Raw genomic sequence first — 18,611 nt, forward strand, 5'->3', positions numbered from 1 at the left:
AAGTATACAAGTTACAACCTTTGCGCCAAAACCGTGAGGGGGACGGCGCCTAGTCTTAGGTGTACTTCCGGGTACGCCGGACTTAATAGATGCTGGGTAACCGGAAGTTAGCGATGCAGGTCACAGTGTATGATAATCTGAGGCAATAAAGAACGTTTCTTGCTAAATAGTAGTCGTTTATGGTTATACTTCCTCCTGGCTTTTAAAGATTACACAGGTAGTTAGGGCCCAAATTACCCGGAACTGTAAATATCCTTCCAAATCGATACATATTCCTGTCTGGTTTTAAACCCGTTTTACACCGCAGTTGTTCAGGGCGCAATTGATTCATGTTAATTGATTCGTACAATAAGTACCACAACGATCAGCTGATGTAGTTAAACACGCGCAACCATCCGATCGAGGGCTTAGCTCAGGGTATTGCACTCCGTGGATCTATCGGCTGCACTTCAGGTTCGCATCGATCTGTTTTTGCAGAATATGTCAAATGAAATATACATGAGCTGGCGGCTCTGCTCAAAGTATAGAGTTCCCAGATAGCGCGAAATATTTCCATTATGTTTTCATTTCGAGGGATGAAAAATGTAACGCTTCCTATTCATAGTACTGAAGTTTATATAGTGGGTCATCGCATGGCTGCAGAAAATTGATCATGCAGTATATTGGTGTACGTTCAAGTTCTGGGCACTGCTCGCTCCGTGAACGCTATTGATCTTCAGTTCATTAACATATCCTAACTATTTTGCACGATTCAGTGAATGGTTGCATATTGTTTGACGCCGCAGATAACATATAACTATAACACAGCCTGTAAATAATTAAATCTAAATCAAGAGAACCAATGAAGTTACAACGATCTAATAACGACGATACCCTTTCAGACAGGACGCACGTTTTGACCAGACGATCTACCCTGATGTCAATTCTTGCATCATGCATGGGAGATTGGGGATATTCTTGCTCAGAATGCCAACTGGGGCTCTAACACAGACCAGATAGCATTATCATATTACCGCATGTCCGTGGCATTTCAAGCATTTCCTTAATACATCAAACTGGCTATTATAGTCTGTGATAGTTCAGTACTGACGGAAAGACTGACACGACATACCGTTTCTAGACAAAGGATTGATCTAATTGTTGGTGATTTGCTGAAATGAAACACCAGTCATTGACAACCTGTCATTATGAATAAGCTCACTTGGAGGGATGGTACAGAAATACCGTTCTATATTTATTCCTCATTTGTCGATTGCGGTGGTGAAGGAGCAGAGGTACATTTAAGTGAACTATTGCGTTGTATATTACTTACATACTCATGCGTGTGGTCTATATGGTGATACACTCGTAACATAAACTATAAAGCTTGCATTTAATTCTGCTGTTGTGATTTATATCGGTATGCGATGTCCATCTGCCGCAAGACGGCTCTTTTGCGTCATTCGTGACTAACTCGTGTTATTCCGGGACAAGCGGAAAAGCGACTCGTGCCCCTCTCGTGACCACTTTTGCGACCGGGTTCCGTCTTAGCGCAAACGGGCATACCTAAAACAATTGTCAACTCGTTGCGTAATGGTTCACATACATTTCCCCATATATTATAAATATTTCAGATACAATTTAAAGCACATCGGGACGTGCGGAATTATACAGTATGCTTGAACACATTTAACTGTGTCTTGGGTATATATTTTGATGCAAGACTTATGTAAAATCAAACATTGTTTCTGAGGGATTCTTTGACGAAGGACTTGAAATCATACGCGGATTCTGATTGGTTTGGCGTATTTTCGCACACAACATTCATCGATAAAGGGGACGAGTCTTCTTGCAGGTTACGGAAAGGGGCGAGTGGTGACGAATGCGTACCACCTCTGCTATTGCGCATGCACGAAGAATGTCAATGTCGTAATTATGTACAGTTGAGTTCTGACCGACAGTCGCATTGCATAACAAAGTATGGTAACATCAACTTGGAATGCATTACTCATTATCACATGTGTAAGTGACTAGCATGATCAACGCCATTTATCTTCAAATTTCTTTAAACCTTCTTTCTATGGAAGCGCCCATCACCGTGCTTATCCAACCCTGACACGATATTGTGAGGGGCGTGAGAAAGGGCATTATTTCGGTTTCCGATTTAGCCAACCTTGAGATTGATGCGGTATATCTAATGACAGAGGGCATCATTTGTCTTTGCTAAATAAAATATATTTCAACAATATCTGCAATTTACATCTGATATATGCGACGTGCATGTGGTATGGCACTGTATTAACCATGTATATACGTTCTTGCGTCGATAATATCATACGACGAGGAAGATAATTGGCTGGCACTGTCGGTAAATAAACCATTAGGTAACGCGCCGTTGGCATTGCTGGTATTAGGTATTCACGTGGTATTAAGTATTCACGTGGAATTATCGGCTGCGTGCTTTATTAATGGACGATGTCAGATCCTGTTATAGATGATTTCTTTGATGTCATTCCACGATGGGTCTCGAGCTTATCTATGATGAAAAACTGTCGGCAGCACACGCAGTGAATATCTCCCCCATGCTGCAGGCGACAGGCGAGATCGGGTCGTCAGGCTCGCTGATTTGGTTGCTAGCGCCATCTTATCCCTGTTGCGTAAATCGATGATCATGATGTAAATCATTGGATTGTCTGGTCCAGTCTTGAATATGTAAGACTCAGTCTTGGCGGAGTCCGTCTCGGCGTGTTCGGACGGCGAGGATCGATGCTCTCGATGTGAATCACTGGATTGTCTGGTCTAGCCTCGATGATGTAAGGCTCTGTGTGTTCGGGCTGGAAGATGCTCATGCTTTCACTCATTTGTTTGTCTGATGCAGATACGGTTATTTCCAGGGCGCCGTTCTGTGTATTGCTGAATTCGGCGTTATACAGCATTCACACTGACGCTGACTTGACTGAAGATGCATGTGATCGATCCCAATTGCGTGGACCGATGCTCATGATGTCAATCACTGTATTGTCTGATCCAGACTCAATTATTTACAGACCGCCGTCATATAGCTAGAATATTGCGTTAAACAACAATCAAACAAACTACTACTACTACAACAGGAGCCACCGACAACCCAGGTGTGTAGGCATAGTAATTCGCTGTGCAGAGTTGCGTCCCTTAGATGTGTGAGGATCCGCAGATCTTTGGTTAGAATTCCAAATTTGCCTCGAATGTGAGCCTTGGTCTGTCAGCACCCAGCCGTAAAGGTCAATGACCTGCATCACTTAGATGTTCCTCCCCCAGAAAGCTGGCACGCTATAATATATCTGAAACACTCTCCAAAGCTGCGGTAAATCTGACTTAGTCGCTGTAACAACTTCGAATTGTCATGGCATAGTAGTATTTTCAAATGGCAGTAATGCGATGCTATTTCATTTGACAATAACCACACATCTGTCAGCTCTACAATGGTTCCCACTCTCAATAAGCCTTTGTTCATCGCAATCTTCTATATCTGGTCTATAGGGAACTGACGTTAGCGCCACTTCGCAATCTCGACATCTTTTCCAGGCTGTCTATTTTATCGTACCGCCCATGTCGACGATGTTGACATCCAGATTAATATTTAAGGAAGCATTATATGCTGCTCTCGAGTCTCAGTGTAAACATCTAATGATTAATTAGTTTCCTAAATAAGATATGAGCTTTTTATACTAACTATCCTCTTTGGGAGGATCAGTGTTAAGCATTCCAGAAATCTCTACCCTGTGGTAAAATGAATGAAAACAGTTGGGTACAAAATGAAGCAAATATTTCTTTAGTTTTACTGTCAGTGCAAAGAATTTCCTTGGAGTAATGCATCGTCAGTCTTGACAGTCAGTCTTATTTTTCAGCATTTGCTCACCGCCTACTTGCCCACAGCAATCGCATTTCCAAGACAATCGTTAATATAGGGAATTCTGCACTCACTGTAGATGATTGGTTTTCAAGTAGAAAAAAAATGTTATCGTTGAAGCCAGACATGATGTTTTTTCCTGTTTGGGCAAATCGCATATTTGTTTTGCTGAAATTGGTTGTCTTTTGGAGGAGAGTCACCACTCCAACCTAAAACCGACCTGAGTGTTGTGTGGCCTTGACCTTCGTGCCGTCTCCACGACCCGGTACTCGGCACAAATCGAGGGACAATCAGCGTGACCTTGTATCCTGTACGAGGCCTCGATATGTCCGAGTCGACTTAAATTGGGGTTGGATGACCATAATGGCCCTGGAGAATCAGGGAAGACTCTCACGTGAATGGTAGAGCGTGGTTTGCCATATGTTACAAGCCACGACGGCGGTGACCAACTGTGATCTTCATATATTTAACCCATGTAGGAAGTAGATCGAACTCGGGGTCTTTAGCGTGACGAGCGAACCATTTTGACACTTGGCTCCCTACTGTCCCTACTTGCCTTAACTGGGCCACGTGTGTCAAGGCAGTAGAAGTACTACGACTGTCTTAACTTCCATACTGTAACAGGGGGCATGGGTGGCCCAGTCGTCTAAGGCGCCGCGATTCGCTGTGCAGAGTTCCGTCCCTTGGCACGCCAGAAACCTATGATTGTTGATTCGAATCCCGGTTCGCCCCGATTATGTTTCTAGGTTTGTCAGCACCATACCCGTGCTCGTGGGTTTCACCGAAGTGGTAAACGTCTGAGAACTGCATCACTTCGGGCTTTCCCCCCACATTAAGCTGACACGCGGCGATATGACTGGAATACTGTTAAAAGCGGCATTAGACCCAACTCACTCACTCAATTCCATACTGTAACAAAGCCTATCGATAGTCGAAGGCTAAGATCACTTTGTGGGACAATGCTCTGTTCACAGATGACTAGTCTGTCATACAGACACTGAAACAACTATATCCAATACAGCTCATGCAAGTCTATAATGTTTGGCAAGTCTAGATTACTGTAGTATTTGAAAATGAAGAAAGTCTCTGGGCTCCTTTTTATTATATTTTATGACTATACTTTAAGAACTGTTTTTTCTATAAAATATGTTCATTTCAGAGACTAGATGTAAGGCTAACAGGTGATGGGAGGGTGGGTTTGCTGTGTAAACTCGTTCTCTCGTCACTGCAAAGGTCATGGCTGACTGGCCGCCTTTTAGTGCAGAAACACCATTAATCCTTCCGCTATCGCGGGGGCCCGAGGGAGTCACTCTAAGTCAGGGAGTCCCACGGGGTCAGTTATAGCATAATGCTAACAAGTGACAACAGGGACTCGAAACATTTTGTTATGTTTATTGACAAAAATAGAAATACATTTTAATACATATATATTTATAGCATTGAATTTTAAATTCAAAGAAATGTATTCTGTCATATAACATATTTGTACATAATCATTATACAACCTTAAGCCCTCCTCTAACAATTTGCATGTTTTAGAAACAATGTCTTCAACATTTAAGAATTTTGCCTTTTTAATTTAAATCAAAATAACTTAAACACAAATCATCTTTAAAGTAAATGTTTAGTATTTAATCAATAACTTATTTCAATAATATTTCAAGAAAACAAGACATATGTCTCGCGGCCATCTTGAAAATAGCGGCTATATTGGATTTTTTTCAAATTGGCTCCGTATCCCGAAATAATTGTAGCATCTAAATCTATCATCATGTCGAGTTTCATGGTTATAACAGATAGTGCACAATTGACCCCATATCTATCACCTAACGGCTGGACTTCAGAGCCTCGTTATATACTTCATCCTTTTGATGAACTGCCTTGGATCCTATTTTGTCGATTTGCAGTTCTGTTTTATATCAGATTAGGAGCTTTATGATTCACAGCATCTTCTGTTGTTGCATTTTTGCTTCAGTTTGACACTGATTTGATCATTCATATTCCTTTTGGAAATGTTAATGTTTGGCATGCCATATCTTACAAGAGAGTTGACGGCTCACATTCGTTTTAGAGATGATCAGTTTGGATAAAACATATCTGAAGAGATATTTGACGTCGTTAAAAGATATGATATGCTGCAGCAAGCGCTTTAACGTGAACATTGAGAAAAACATCCACTTTGTGCAGTGGTAATGACTCACAAGTATTGTATTCTGCTCGTGGAAAATCTGATTTCTCTGTCTTAAAAAGTCTGTTTGCTAGTCTTTAATCAGCTGTTGTCTTTGCAGACAGGATTGCTTGCTTAACATTTCACCTGCAGTACCTTCTTGGTACCCGTTTATACTGCTAACATGTCTATCTTCACCGATTAACCAACTTGTAGATGTTGCTTTGAGCTAACGCTGCTGTTATTGACACTTCTTGTTCTACCTTCTACAGTTACTGAATCAACTTTTATCTTTTGCATCCTGTTTTTACCGTAAATGTTCTATTGACATAATTACTGTCGGGTACCCGTGTATACAACCATTAACTCACAATTGTATAGAGGCATATGTTTCAAGCCTATTTTCTTGAAACTTGCATGTGTTATGTCGAGTTGATCATCTAATTTTAATATATTTGCTCTTCCTGGACCTCTCGGGTACCCAAGTTGCAACTTCTTCTATTGAAGCCAGATATGCTGTTTTTCGCTGTTTATGATATGGTATGATATAAATAGTAAACAAGTCAGTATATGTGCCTCATTAGTTCCACTATTTCTCAAATAAATGTTCCACAGTCATAGCAGCTGTCTGTCGTTCTGACGGGTACCCATGTATACACGTTCTTGTAATTTGACCTTCGCTATCACGTGTTACAGGTTGTGGTTCGTGGAGCTGATGCTGATCGGCGTGGTGGTGTCCATGTTCGTGCTGGGGACGCTGTTCCTGCTGTGTGGCCATCTCTCCACCGACCCCACCAGTCGGAGAGTCTTCAACTCCTCCGCCAAGAACAGATGCGCCAGGGGACTCAACATCTTTGTAAGTCATTCATTCATTCATTCATTCATTGTTCGTTCGGTCATTTATTCATCCAATCGTTCGTTTGGTCATTTATTCATCCAATCGTTCGTTCGTTCATTCTTCCATTCATTGCTTGTTCTGTCATTTAGTCATCCAATCGTTCGATCATTCATCCAATCGTTAGTTCGTTGATGGATTGTTCGTTCGGTCATTTATTCATCCAATTGTTCGATCATTCTTCCATCTATCCATTCATCCAATCGTTAGTTCGTTCATACGTTTATTGATTGTTCGTTCGGTCATTTATTCATCCAATTGTTCGATCATTCATTCATCCATCCATCCAATTGTTCGTTCGTTTGTTCTTTCGTTCATTCATTGTTCGTTCGATCATTCATTCATTCATCCGTCCATTCAATCGTTCGTTCGTTCGGTCAATTTTTCATCAGATCGTTTGATCATCCATCCATCCATCCATCCATCTAATCGTTCGTTCGTTCATTCGTTCAATACATTACAATTATGGTGGGTGATATATAGATGATAATTTAATTCTTTGTATACTGTTTAAGTTTGAATGTTCGGCATACATACATTTATAAGGTTGCGTCATGTACAGCGTGTGTCTGTACAGCCAGGGCCCCCGGGTAGGGAGCCAGGCAGGTGGCTGTGCTATATTAACGACGGGCAGTGTCGTACTGGAGGCAAATGAGAAATGACACTCATTTTCGATACATCTTAACTCTCACACACATGTAGACATATCCACATGTCCAGGGCTCCATTTCTGAATATGTGAAGGACGTGCTTAATCCACACGTTGTCATGCCTTGTCTACCTTAGAAGTGCCAGGATTCGCTGGTCGTAAAGTCCGAGTATTATCCTCAGCTATAGCCGTACTTGCGCACACATTGTAACGCTCACTATCTGTACTAAGCTGAGGATGACAGCCTGGTGACTTTTGGGATGTCAGTTCCGTTTTTGTAAGTTCTTTGATTGATGACATTGAAATAATAAGACAAAAAGTGGGAATCCTTGATTCAATCCTGTTTTAATGATACCATGACTTCAATATATGCCGCTATCTAGATACTAAACCGAAACGTCGTGATATAACTGAATCACTGCCCAAAGCAGCGTCAAACCCAACTCACTCACTAACTCGGCACATTGCCCCTTCCGGTTTTATCATGCTGCTGTGTAGAAAGTGAAGAGAGCAGGGTGTCGCTGCGAGGAGCTTGTTAACAAGGATTTGAGGTTCAAGTCTTCAAAGGACATGTAACTGGTTCCACTGTTCGTACGCGCAGCCTTCATGCGTTTCACTGATATTTGTAGAAAGGAGTCCATTTTTTCCGCATGTGGATAGAATTTGTTAAACTGGTCTCAAATTGCCACAAAGACCCTAAACCAGCCATTAACCGTATAAATATGTACTTCTCCTTCAGCGAATATCGATAAGTGCCGGTGTGCCTCTGTTCGAATGAGAGCAACAAAATGTTTGGCCCGCTTTATTTCCACCTTATGGCCACATGAACATAAATATCGGAAACAGTTAAACTTGCTACTGTCGAATGATCCTTTCACTATAATTACGCTGCTATTTTAGGAGCTAACATTGTATAGATTTTTCTCAAAAAGGTATGTTCGAATTTTTATTCCAGGTTGGTCATCTTACATGGAAATCTATGCGGACATGATTTCAAATTCGCGATTTGTTTTTTTGGTTATAAATATTTATTTTATTTCTGAACAAATTAGCACACATTCCGGCTCCTTGAAGTCACAGACTCTAAGGCCTGGGTCTTTCCTGTACTTTCAACTCTTAGAGAACACGGGACAAGCTGTAAAATGATACCACATTTGATAATAGTTTTCAAATAATCCTTCCTGCTCGCAGGACTCCGGGGAATATAATTGACCTTGACCTTTGTCAATTCGACAAATGGTCAGGGTCACCGAATACTTACACGAAAGGTCATATGAATAATAGTTCTCGTGTTCCTTCCACTTTGAGTGCAGTGCAGTCGACGAACCTTTTATGCTGTGTTGACATTTCCAAACTCTATCATATTTGAAGTGCAGAGTTGCGTCCCTTGGGCACGCCAGAAACCTATGATCGTGGGTTCGAATCCCGGTTCGCCCCAATTATGCTTCTAGGTTTGTCAGCACCATAACCAGTGCTCGTGGGTTTATCACCGAAGTGGTAAACGTCTGAGACCTGCATCACTTCGGGCTTTCCTCCCACATTAAGCTGACACGCCGTGATATAACTGGAATACTGTTAAAAGGGGCGTTAAACCCAACTCACTCACTCACTCACTCATATTTGAAAATTTAGTAGGATGCATATCTCATTAACGAAGGACTGGGGTCAGATTTGAGTCTTTCAAAACCCAATTCTTTAAACTCGTTTATTATGATGGTGTTGAACAATTAAACAGTTAATGAGTGAGTGAATGAGTGAGTATGGTTTTACGCCGCTTTAGCAGTGTTCCGGCAATATCACGGCGGGGGACGCCAGAAATGGTCTTCACACGTTGTACCCATTTGGGGAATCGAACTCGGAACTCGGAACTCGGAATGACGAGCGATCGATTGAACAACCGGGCTACCCAACCGCTCCTAGGCAGCGAATGCTAACACTAATTACACAAAGACAATGTCACATTTTCACAGTAATTAACTTGGGTTTCAATCGGCCCCCACAATCTACATGTATGCTTGGTCGTAAGAGGCGACATAATGGGTCTACTGGTCAGGCTCAGTGACTGTCTCGACAGCGTATCATCGTACCCCGACGGCCTGGATCGTTGTTTTTACATATGTATAAATGATAATATTCACTGGATTATCTAGTCCAGACTCGATTATTAACAGGCCACCATCATACAGCTGGAATATTGCTGAGTGCAGTGTTAAACAACAAACAAACAAACTGAGTTTAATACACAATGCTCTGTAACACGTGATTATTATCTTGTTGTTGTTTAACGCCGCACTCAGCAATATTCCAGCTAAATGACGGCGGTCTGTAAATAATCCACACAATTGGGATACGATGACATGCATCAACCAAGTCAGCGAGCCTGACCGACCGATCACGTTAGTCGCCTTTTATGACAAGCATAGTCGCCTTTAATGGCAAGCATGGGTTGCTGAAGACAAACGCTATATTTCCTCTACGATTGGTGAGATACACACACAATAGTTGCGACGTTAACATCGTTTGGTGAAACGAGACCCGCGTCTGATTTTTAGAGGTTTAATTTCACGCTAACGTAACTTCATGGCATACAGATTTATGTTTGAAAGTGGATTTTCAAAGTCCAGGGCCCCGTTCCACAAAGCGATCTTAGCGCTAAGTCGATCGTAACTCCCATTCTTTAACACTGACTTACGACAGTCGTAGCGCTAAGATCGCTCTGTGGATCGGGTTCCTGGTCTGTAGTGTTACTCTCTTGAATTACTTAAAGACGGGAGGGTTGTTACAGACACGTTGTTCCATACCCTCCAACACACGTAAATACTAAACATAATACGTTTAATCTTCTCCGTTGTCACGGAATGTTAATCAAACTTTTATCCCCCCATAGAGAATCAAAACCTGTACACCATCAATCTTATTTTCTGTGACAGTACAACGCTATCCGATTACGTCACCCGGCAATTTCGTGATGATGTGCTAAAATAATCCACACATTTTACAGGCGAAAAAATCCTCTTAAAACAAAAACCTGACGCAACCTCTCACTTGACACCCGCTGTTTTAACACGAGTAAGCTAATACTCGCACAGAAACCCAGAACAAAGCTCTCCCCGCCCGATCCTGTGTAATCGTATTGTCTGACAGCCACTCGGAACAGGACCATCTCTCGTACGATCAGCACACAGCCATCAGATCTCGCGGCCCCGTCTGAAACAGTGCGACATTACTGAACGTACAGCTAGTCCCCAGATTGAAGATATTCATAGCCATGTCTATTGATCTGATGCTGTGTTAGAATATTGTCCCCCCTCGCTGACGTCTCCATCAAAACCCATTCACAATCACCTACACGCCCGCGAGTAGAACACACTGGCTTTATGGTGTAACGGTGTTATGCTATATGGGTAATAGATTCACTACTCTACCAGACGGGGTCTGGTGTTTGCGTTGGTTAGGAACGGACCATGTTTTTTCAAGCGTACAGTGAAACATCAATACTTATTTAATTCCTGGTTTCATGTTTGATCAATGTTGTTACACATGTTTATGTGTAATTATCCTTTCGGATGCATTAATTGAATCGCCGCAAATCATCGCCGACATATTTATGAGTGTTTAAGTAGAGCCGGTCGGTGTTTAGCAGAGGCAGTTTTTGTTTTGATTTCAGAAATATTACAGGCCTGTTGTTTGGAATGTATTTGCTAATAAGGACATGGAACTATAAAATAGACTATAAAAATAGGAATTCAATCGCGCCTGTTGTTTGGAATGCATTTGCTGATAGGGACATGGAACTATAAAATAGACTATAATAATAGGAACTCAATCGCGCCTGTTGTTTGGAACGTATTTGCTAATAGGGACATGGAACTATAAAATAGACTATAGAAATAGGCCTTCCAGGCCCTAGAGAAAATGATTATAAAAGGAGGCAAACTCAAGTGTAGAATGATTTGGCAAGTCTAGATTGCCTAAGCTCAAGCCTGAAAGCAAGGATTGTTCTGGGCTCCATTTTGATTTTATTATTGTTGTTTTGTAAATATATATTCTGGCTAGACAGACGGTGGAATGGGTGGTCATGTGGTTAGGATGGCCACTCGTATCGCCTTGTGACCGGGTTTAATTTTTAGGCCAACCAACCCAACTATGCTTGTCGTAAGAGGCATAAATCTCAAGAACTGCGGTAAGACACTCACGGGTGCTACATACCCGTGAAGATCCGGGGTAGAATAGGTCTTCAGCATCCCATGCTTGTCGTAAATGGCGACAATGCTTGTCGTAAGAAGGCGACTAACGGGATCGGGTGGTCAGGCTCGCTGACTTGGTCGATGCATGTCATCGTATCCCAATTGTGTGGATCGATGCTCATGCTATCAATCACTGGATCGTCTGGTCCAGATTCGATTATTTACAGACCGCTGTCATATAGCTGGAACATTGCTGAGTGCAGTGTTAAACAACAAACGAACAAACTTTCAATGATTCCGTTTAGCAGCCTCGTATTGAGTCTGTGGTTGGTTGGCACATGTTCTGCGAAAACTTCGGGTATGTAGAATATGTCGAACACAGGTTTTATGTCGAACATAGGCTATGTCGAACACAGATTATACCGAACAAACGTTATGTCGTATTGAGTATGTTTGATATACCGACCATTGCTTAATAAGTCGATATTTTGCCTAATAAGTGAAGATCCGGGTTAGAATATTGGTCATCAGCACCCATGCTTGCCGTAAGAGGCCACTAAAGGGATCCGATTGTCAGGCTCGGGGACTTGGTTGTGTGCAAGTCATCGTATACCAATTGTGTCGATCGATGCTCATGATGTCAATCACTGGATTGTCTCTTCCAGACTCGAATATTTACAGACCGCCGTCATATAGCTGGAATATTCGCCACGTTAAGCAACAAACAAACCAGCTAAATAAGTGAGTCATTGACTGAGTTTCTTACACCGCAGTTAGCACTAATGATTTAACCACTACCCCATTGCTTGACAACGTGCATGGATGTACCGACTGGCACATTAACGATAAGCTGGTTTTCTAACCCTTGACGTTCTCTGTGAATTTGTTGGAGGTGTTTTGCAATAAAAAAAAGGGCATTTAGTCAACCTTATTAAAGAAGTTGACGTTCCAATCGATATCACTTGCTGGAACAACGCGATGCGTCACTCTGCAGGTTTCTGGAAGAAGAGTCAGCCCACTAAAAACTCACCAGTGGTTGCCAGCTAAATTCACTACACAACCGGAGAGTTCTTCACATAATCCTTCTCCAATTGTACCTCTTGAGAAATGGAACTAAGTTCTTTGAAGTTTGTGGACGTGGGAGAGGGCGGAGCGACAAGTAACGCGAATTTTGTTTGTTGCAGCGTTACTTATTCTGAGCGGCACTTGTTGCATTGTTGTCCAAGGCGTCGAAATGGTAGAATTACGTCCCTGCTTGCAGGATCCGCTGATGTTTAGTTCGCATCCAAGATGCAAGCCGTGCTCTTGGGTATCATCAGTAAACGTCTGTGATCTACGGACAGACAGACATGATTAAGACATACAGACAGGACGCAGGTATACGGACAGACAGACATGATTAAGACATACAGACAGGGCGCAGATATACGGACAGACAGACATGATTAACACATACAGACTGGACGCAGATATCCGGACAGACAGACAGGACGCAGATATACGGACAATCAATCATGAGACAGATGTAAGACAAATATACTTGGTAAAGACATACAGACATGGTACAGCCATGATACATTTTTAAGTGAGTGAGTGTTTTTTGACGCCGCACTAGCTATATTGCACCTTTCAGTGTCTATGGTTTATGGTATATTTTTATGAAAGCTAAGTAATAGCGATATCATTTACAAGACTCTAACACCCGATCACAGTGAGGCGAAGCTTTTAAAACGTAGTTTATTTACTCGGGACTGACTCAGTATGTTCAGCTCAAGGCGAGGGTCAGCATCGTAATAGACCTAAATACGTGAATATCTCTACTTTTTTGTTGTGATGATTAAAGCAACAAGCTCTGAAATTCCTGAATATTGTATTTTGTTAAGTCAGGTTTCGGCCATATCTATAACGCTGACCCTCTTCTGTTAGTATCTGTTTCACGTTTCACAAACAAAATTATCTAAAAACTACTCATTCCTCTCTGTCGTAAGTAGAAAAAGCCCGTATTGCACTGGAGCATGCTTAAGTAGAGGAGAGGTTTCTTTGAAGCCGTACTCTGTCAATTTCACGCATTACGTATACTACAGATGTCTCAGGTCGCCCCCGAGAGAGGTCATGCCACGCGTGCACCAGAAGAACGTCTCAAAAAAGATTTTAACTGACTGCCGGTTCAATATTGAACAGAATGGGTTTTTTGAGTTTTTTCGAGTTCTCATATTCAATACGTCTTTTAAGAGACACACCAAAGGCCATTTTATGAATTTCCATAATTGATAATGCTTTTATAGGCTTACGGTGTTGATGTTATTTCTTTAGCAAAAATGACACTGGTTGCGATCGCAATTGGGAAAACCACGCACTTCAATCAGTTGTATTGATCATTCTTGTCCGGGTAATACTCACCGAGCCGAACCTGTCAATAAATATCGGGTTTGGATGGCGTGAGTTTAGAAAGGTGCGTCATTCCAAGACAATATGCAACTACTCACTGCACGAGTTAATTGTGAAGTTTTGAAAAGAAATTACTCTTAATAGGACAAATGTGCAAAACATTCCAGACTATTTATGTTCAGTGAAACGTACGATGATCTGGACACGCGATTCCGTGATATGAATAGAATAGAATATGACTTGGATCCTGGAGATTTGAAGCACGATCCTGCATCTACGTCTGTATCCCTCGGATTGTCAATACATGTTGAATTGCCAATCTGGGTAGTACAAAGTCAATGTGTTTTATAAGATTGCTTCGTAGAGCCGCGTTCCAACTCACGGGGGTATTAAGGCCAAGATGCACTGAGCAAGTGAGGGAATTTAACGCCGCTTTGAACAGTATTTCAGTTACATCACAGCGTGATGCGGGTGCTGATGCAGATCATAGTTTCCCACTTTGGTTAAACCAGCGAGCAAGGGTATGGTGCTGACAAACCTGGAAACCCAATCGGGACGAACCTGCATTCGAACCACGATCAAATGATTAAGCCAAGCCAAAGGGACGCAACTCTACTCCGCGATTAGACGACAGGGCCCACCTGGTCCCTCCCCCAAGACCCAGTGAGAATGGATTGGTTCTGCTGTTTTCGTGTTGTAACAGTTGGCCTGTCACACGTATAAAACATGCAGCGGAGCGGATCCTGACATCCAGCTGACGGATGTTCTCAATGTTATCACCTTTGTATGGTTTACAGTAAAAATCTGTTAGGCCGGACCCGCTCTTCTAGAATACGTTTCCCCGGACGATTCATTATGAACGGTACCGTCTGGATAACCGGAGTTTTTACTGCTCAGTGTAACCCTTTGTGGTCTGCACCCATCTTCCCGAGGCAAGAGCGTCCACAAGCCTTTTTTATCAAAGTAGAAACTAGGCTTTGAAATAGGCCAGTGGACACCTCGCGCCAGGAAGATTGTCTGTAGCCTGTTAATTCGAAAAACCTCGAATTCCTGAAGTTTGTTGTTTGGAACGTTTCTCAATGACAGTTACTCGTTTCTGAAAATAATTTGATGATTTGATTGAAAATGTCCGATTAACTGAGTTTCATCCAATAGTTATTTCAACATTGATGATAAAGTTGCAATCTGATTTTACTGTTGTTCGACGAGTGAGTGAGTGAGTGAGTTCGGTTTGACGCTGCTTTAAACAGAATTGTAGTTACACCATAGCGCGTTTGTTTGATAGGAGGAACAATACCTTATTTATTCACGTTTCAGTCATTTGGACATCAGTGTTTCCACGTTGCCACTGTTGCCAAGTGCCTCCTCCACCCTGTACCTCTACCCCCTTGCCCTCGTGTTCCCCATTAGGCCCCACCCTCATATATTTCACCTCGTGGTTGAGCTCTATTCTCTCCATACTTACATCATGTTGGTATTTCCGATCTCTTCATTCTGCCATGATGTTGGTATTTGTTTTCATACTTACGTGATGTTGGTATTTCCGATCTTTTTCTTTCTCCCTTTCTGTTGGTGGCAGTGCAGCACGCCAACCCTCCCTTCCCGTGTTCCGTCCTCCACCACTGGAGTTAATCTACCCACGCACTGATGTAGAGACGTGCCCCCGTCGTACAAACCATGGCTCCCACGTCAGACCTTTAGTTCATCAGTTTCTGTCCTCAGACACTGGTACTTATCGACCTCCGCAACAGAGTGGATCAATGCCCTCAGATTACCTGTCACAGCCCTCGCCATGTTCCGTCACGATAGCAGATACCCTAGAATAGTAGATACCCAGAATAGTAGATACCACTGAATAGCAGATACCCTAGAATAGTAGATACCCTAGAATACCACTGAATAGTAGATACGCTAGAATAGTAGATACCCAGAATAATTGATACCACTGAATAGTAGATACCCTAGAATAGTAGATACCCAGAATAGTAGATACCACTGAATAGCAGATACCCTAGAATAGTAGATACCCTAGAATAGTAGATACCACTGAATAGTAGATACCCTAGAATAGTAGATACCACTGAATAATTAATACCACTGAATAGTAGATACCCTAGAATAGTAGATACCCAGAATAGTAGATACCACTGAATAGTAGATACCCTAGAATAGTAGATACCACGGAATAATCGATACCACTGAATAGTAGATACCCTAGAATAGTAGATACCCAGAATAATTGATACCACTGAATAGTAGATACCCTAGAATAGTGAATACCCAGAATAGTCGATACCACTGAATAGCAGATACCCTAGAATAGTAGATACCCAGAATAATTGATACCACTGAATAGTAGATACCCTAGAATAGTAGATACCCAGAATAATCGATATCACTGAATAGTAGATACCCTAGAATAGTAGATACCCAGAATAATCGATACCACTGAATAGCAGATACCCTAGAATAGTAGATACCCAGAATATTCGATACCACTGAATAGTAGATACCCTAGAATAGTAGATACCACTGAATACTCGATACCACTGAATAGTAGATACCCCAGAATAGTAGGTACACCGGAATAGTAGATACCCTAGAATAGTAGGTACCCTGCAATTGTCGATACCCAAGAATAGTAGAGATACTCAAGAATAGTAGATACCTTAGAATAGTAGATACCCTACAATAGTATATACCCTGCAGGAGTAGATACCCTGCAATAGTAGATACCCTGAATAGTAGATACTCTAGAATAGAATAGTAGATACTCTGGAATAGTAGATACCCTGAACAATCTATAGAAACGCCATCACCGTTTGTCCAAGGATGTCCCCCGTTATACAACCCATACCTTCACATTCTAGACACACCATCTCCTGTTCTGTCCGTGGTTTTCCCCCGTTATACAACCCAGACCTTCACGCTCTAGACACACCATCTCCTGTTCCGTCCGTGGTTTTCCCCCGTTAAACAACTCAGACCTTCACGCTCTAGACACACTATCTCCTGTTCCGTCCGTGGTTTCCCCCCGTTATACAACCCAGACCTTCACACTCTAGACACACCATCTCCTGTTCCGTCCGTGGTTTTCCCCCGTTAAACAACCCAGACCTTCACGCTCTAGACACACCATCTCCTGTTCCGTCCGTGGTTTTCCCCCGTTATACAACCCAGACCTTCACACTCTAGACACACCATCTCCTGTTCCGTCCGTGGTTTTCCCCCGTTATACAACCAATACCTTTACGCTCTAGACACAACATCTCCTGTTCCGTCCGTGGTTTTCCCCCGTTATACAACCCAGACCTTCACACTCTAGACACACCATCTCCTGTTCTTTGTCCGAGGATGTCCGTCCGACAGCCAAGACGCTAATACCCCTGACATCCTGACCAACCCTGTCTGTTTTCTACCTCCAGCTTCTGATGTTCGTGTACTTCCTGACCCTGGTGTGGGTGCTGGCCCTGGCGCTGCTGACGGTGCCGCTGGTGTTGCTGGGCATGCTGTTCATCCTCACTGGACACACTGGCCTCACCTGCATAGATCTCAAGAACTACGGTAAGACACACACGGCTGTTACATACCCCACTGACCCGTGAAGATCCGGGGTAAAACAGGTCTTCGGCAACCCATGCTTGCGGTAAAAGGCGACTAAGCTCGTCGTAAGAGGCGACTAACGGGATCGGGTGGTCGGGCTGGCTGACTTGGTTGATGCATGTCATCGATCCCAGTTGCGTGAATCGATGCTCATGATGCTAATCACTGGATTGTCTGGTCCAGATTTGATTATATACAGACCGCCGTCATATGGCTGGAGTATTGCTGAGTGCGGCGTTAAACAACAAACAAACAAACAAGACATACCCTACGAGGGGCGTTCAATAAGTTATACAACTTCAATATAAGACCAAGTCGCAGAAGATCTTTTGCACTTTTATTTTTCAATATAATTTCCATTCACCTCATTACACTTATTCCATTTGTCCTTCAAGCTTTTAAATCCACTTTTATAGAAATCCGCAGATTGGCCCTCTAATCACGCCTCTGTGGCAGCCTTTATGTCCTCGTCATCCTGGAAGCGTTTTCCACGTAGGGCAGATTTCATTTGCAGGAAGAGGAAATAGTCACTGGGGGCTAAGTCTGGGCTGTAGGGTGGGTGACTCGATTATTTACAGACCTCCGTCATACAACTGAATATTGCCGAGTATGGCGTTAACAAACAAACAAACATTTTCGTGGACAGGGTCAGGTAGGGATGAATTGATAACAGATATGGACTATAAGGTGAACAACACCTGCCTTAAGATAATATGAACTATAAACTATTAATTATAGTGGGGCGGTTGGGTAGTCTAGTGGTTAAAGCGTTCGCTCGTCACGCCAAAGATCCGGGTTTGATTCCCAACATGGGTACAATGTGTGAAGCACATTTCTGGTGTCCCCCGCTGTGA

General features: G+C 42.5%; 1 protein-coding gene across 7 annotated transcripts in view; it reads left to right on the forward strand.

The window, feature by feature from the left end:
• The window catches only part of LOC124133716, a 110,379-nt gene that overhangs the window by 65,918 nt on the left and 25,850 nt on the right, over nt 1-18,611 (forward strand). For all 7 annotated transcript variants that reach the window (XM_046498200.2, XM_046498204.2, XM_046498201.2 and 4 more), the window contains 2 exons: nt 6,732-6,891; nt 17,580-17,718. In XM_046498200.2, coding sequence (XP_046354156.1) covers nt 6,732-6,891; nt 17,580-17,718 — 299 coding nt within the window. The remainder of the gene's footprint in view (nt 1-6,731; nt 6,892-17,579; nt 17,719-18,611) is intronic.

The sequence above is a fragment of the Haliotis rufescens genome, unplaced genomic scaffold (assembly GCF_023055435.1).
Source record: "Haliotis rufescens isolate VD_foot unplaced genomic scaffold, xgHalRufe1.0.p SCAF_7, whole genome shotgun sequence".
NCBI lineage: Eukaryota > Metazoa > Mollusca > Gastropoda > Lepetellida > Haliotidae > Haliotis > Haliotis rufescens.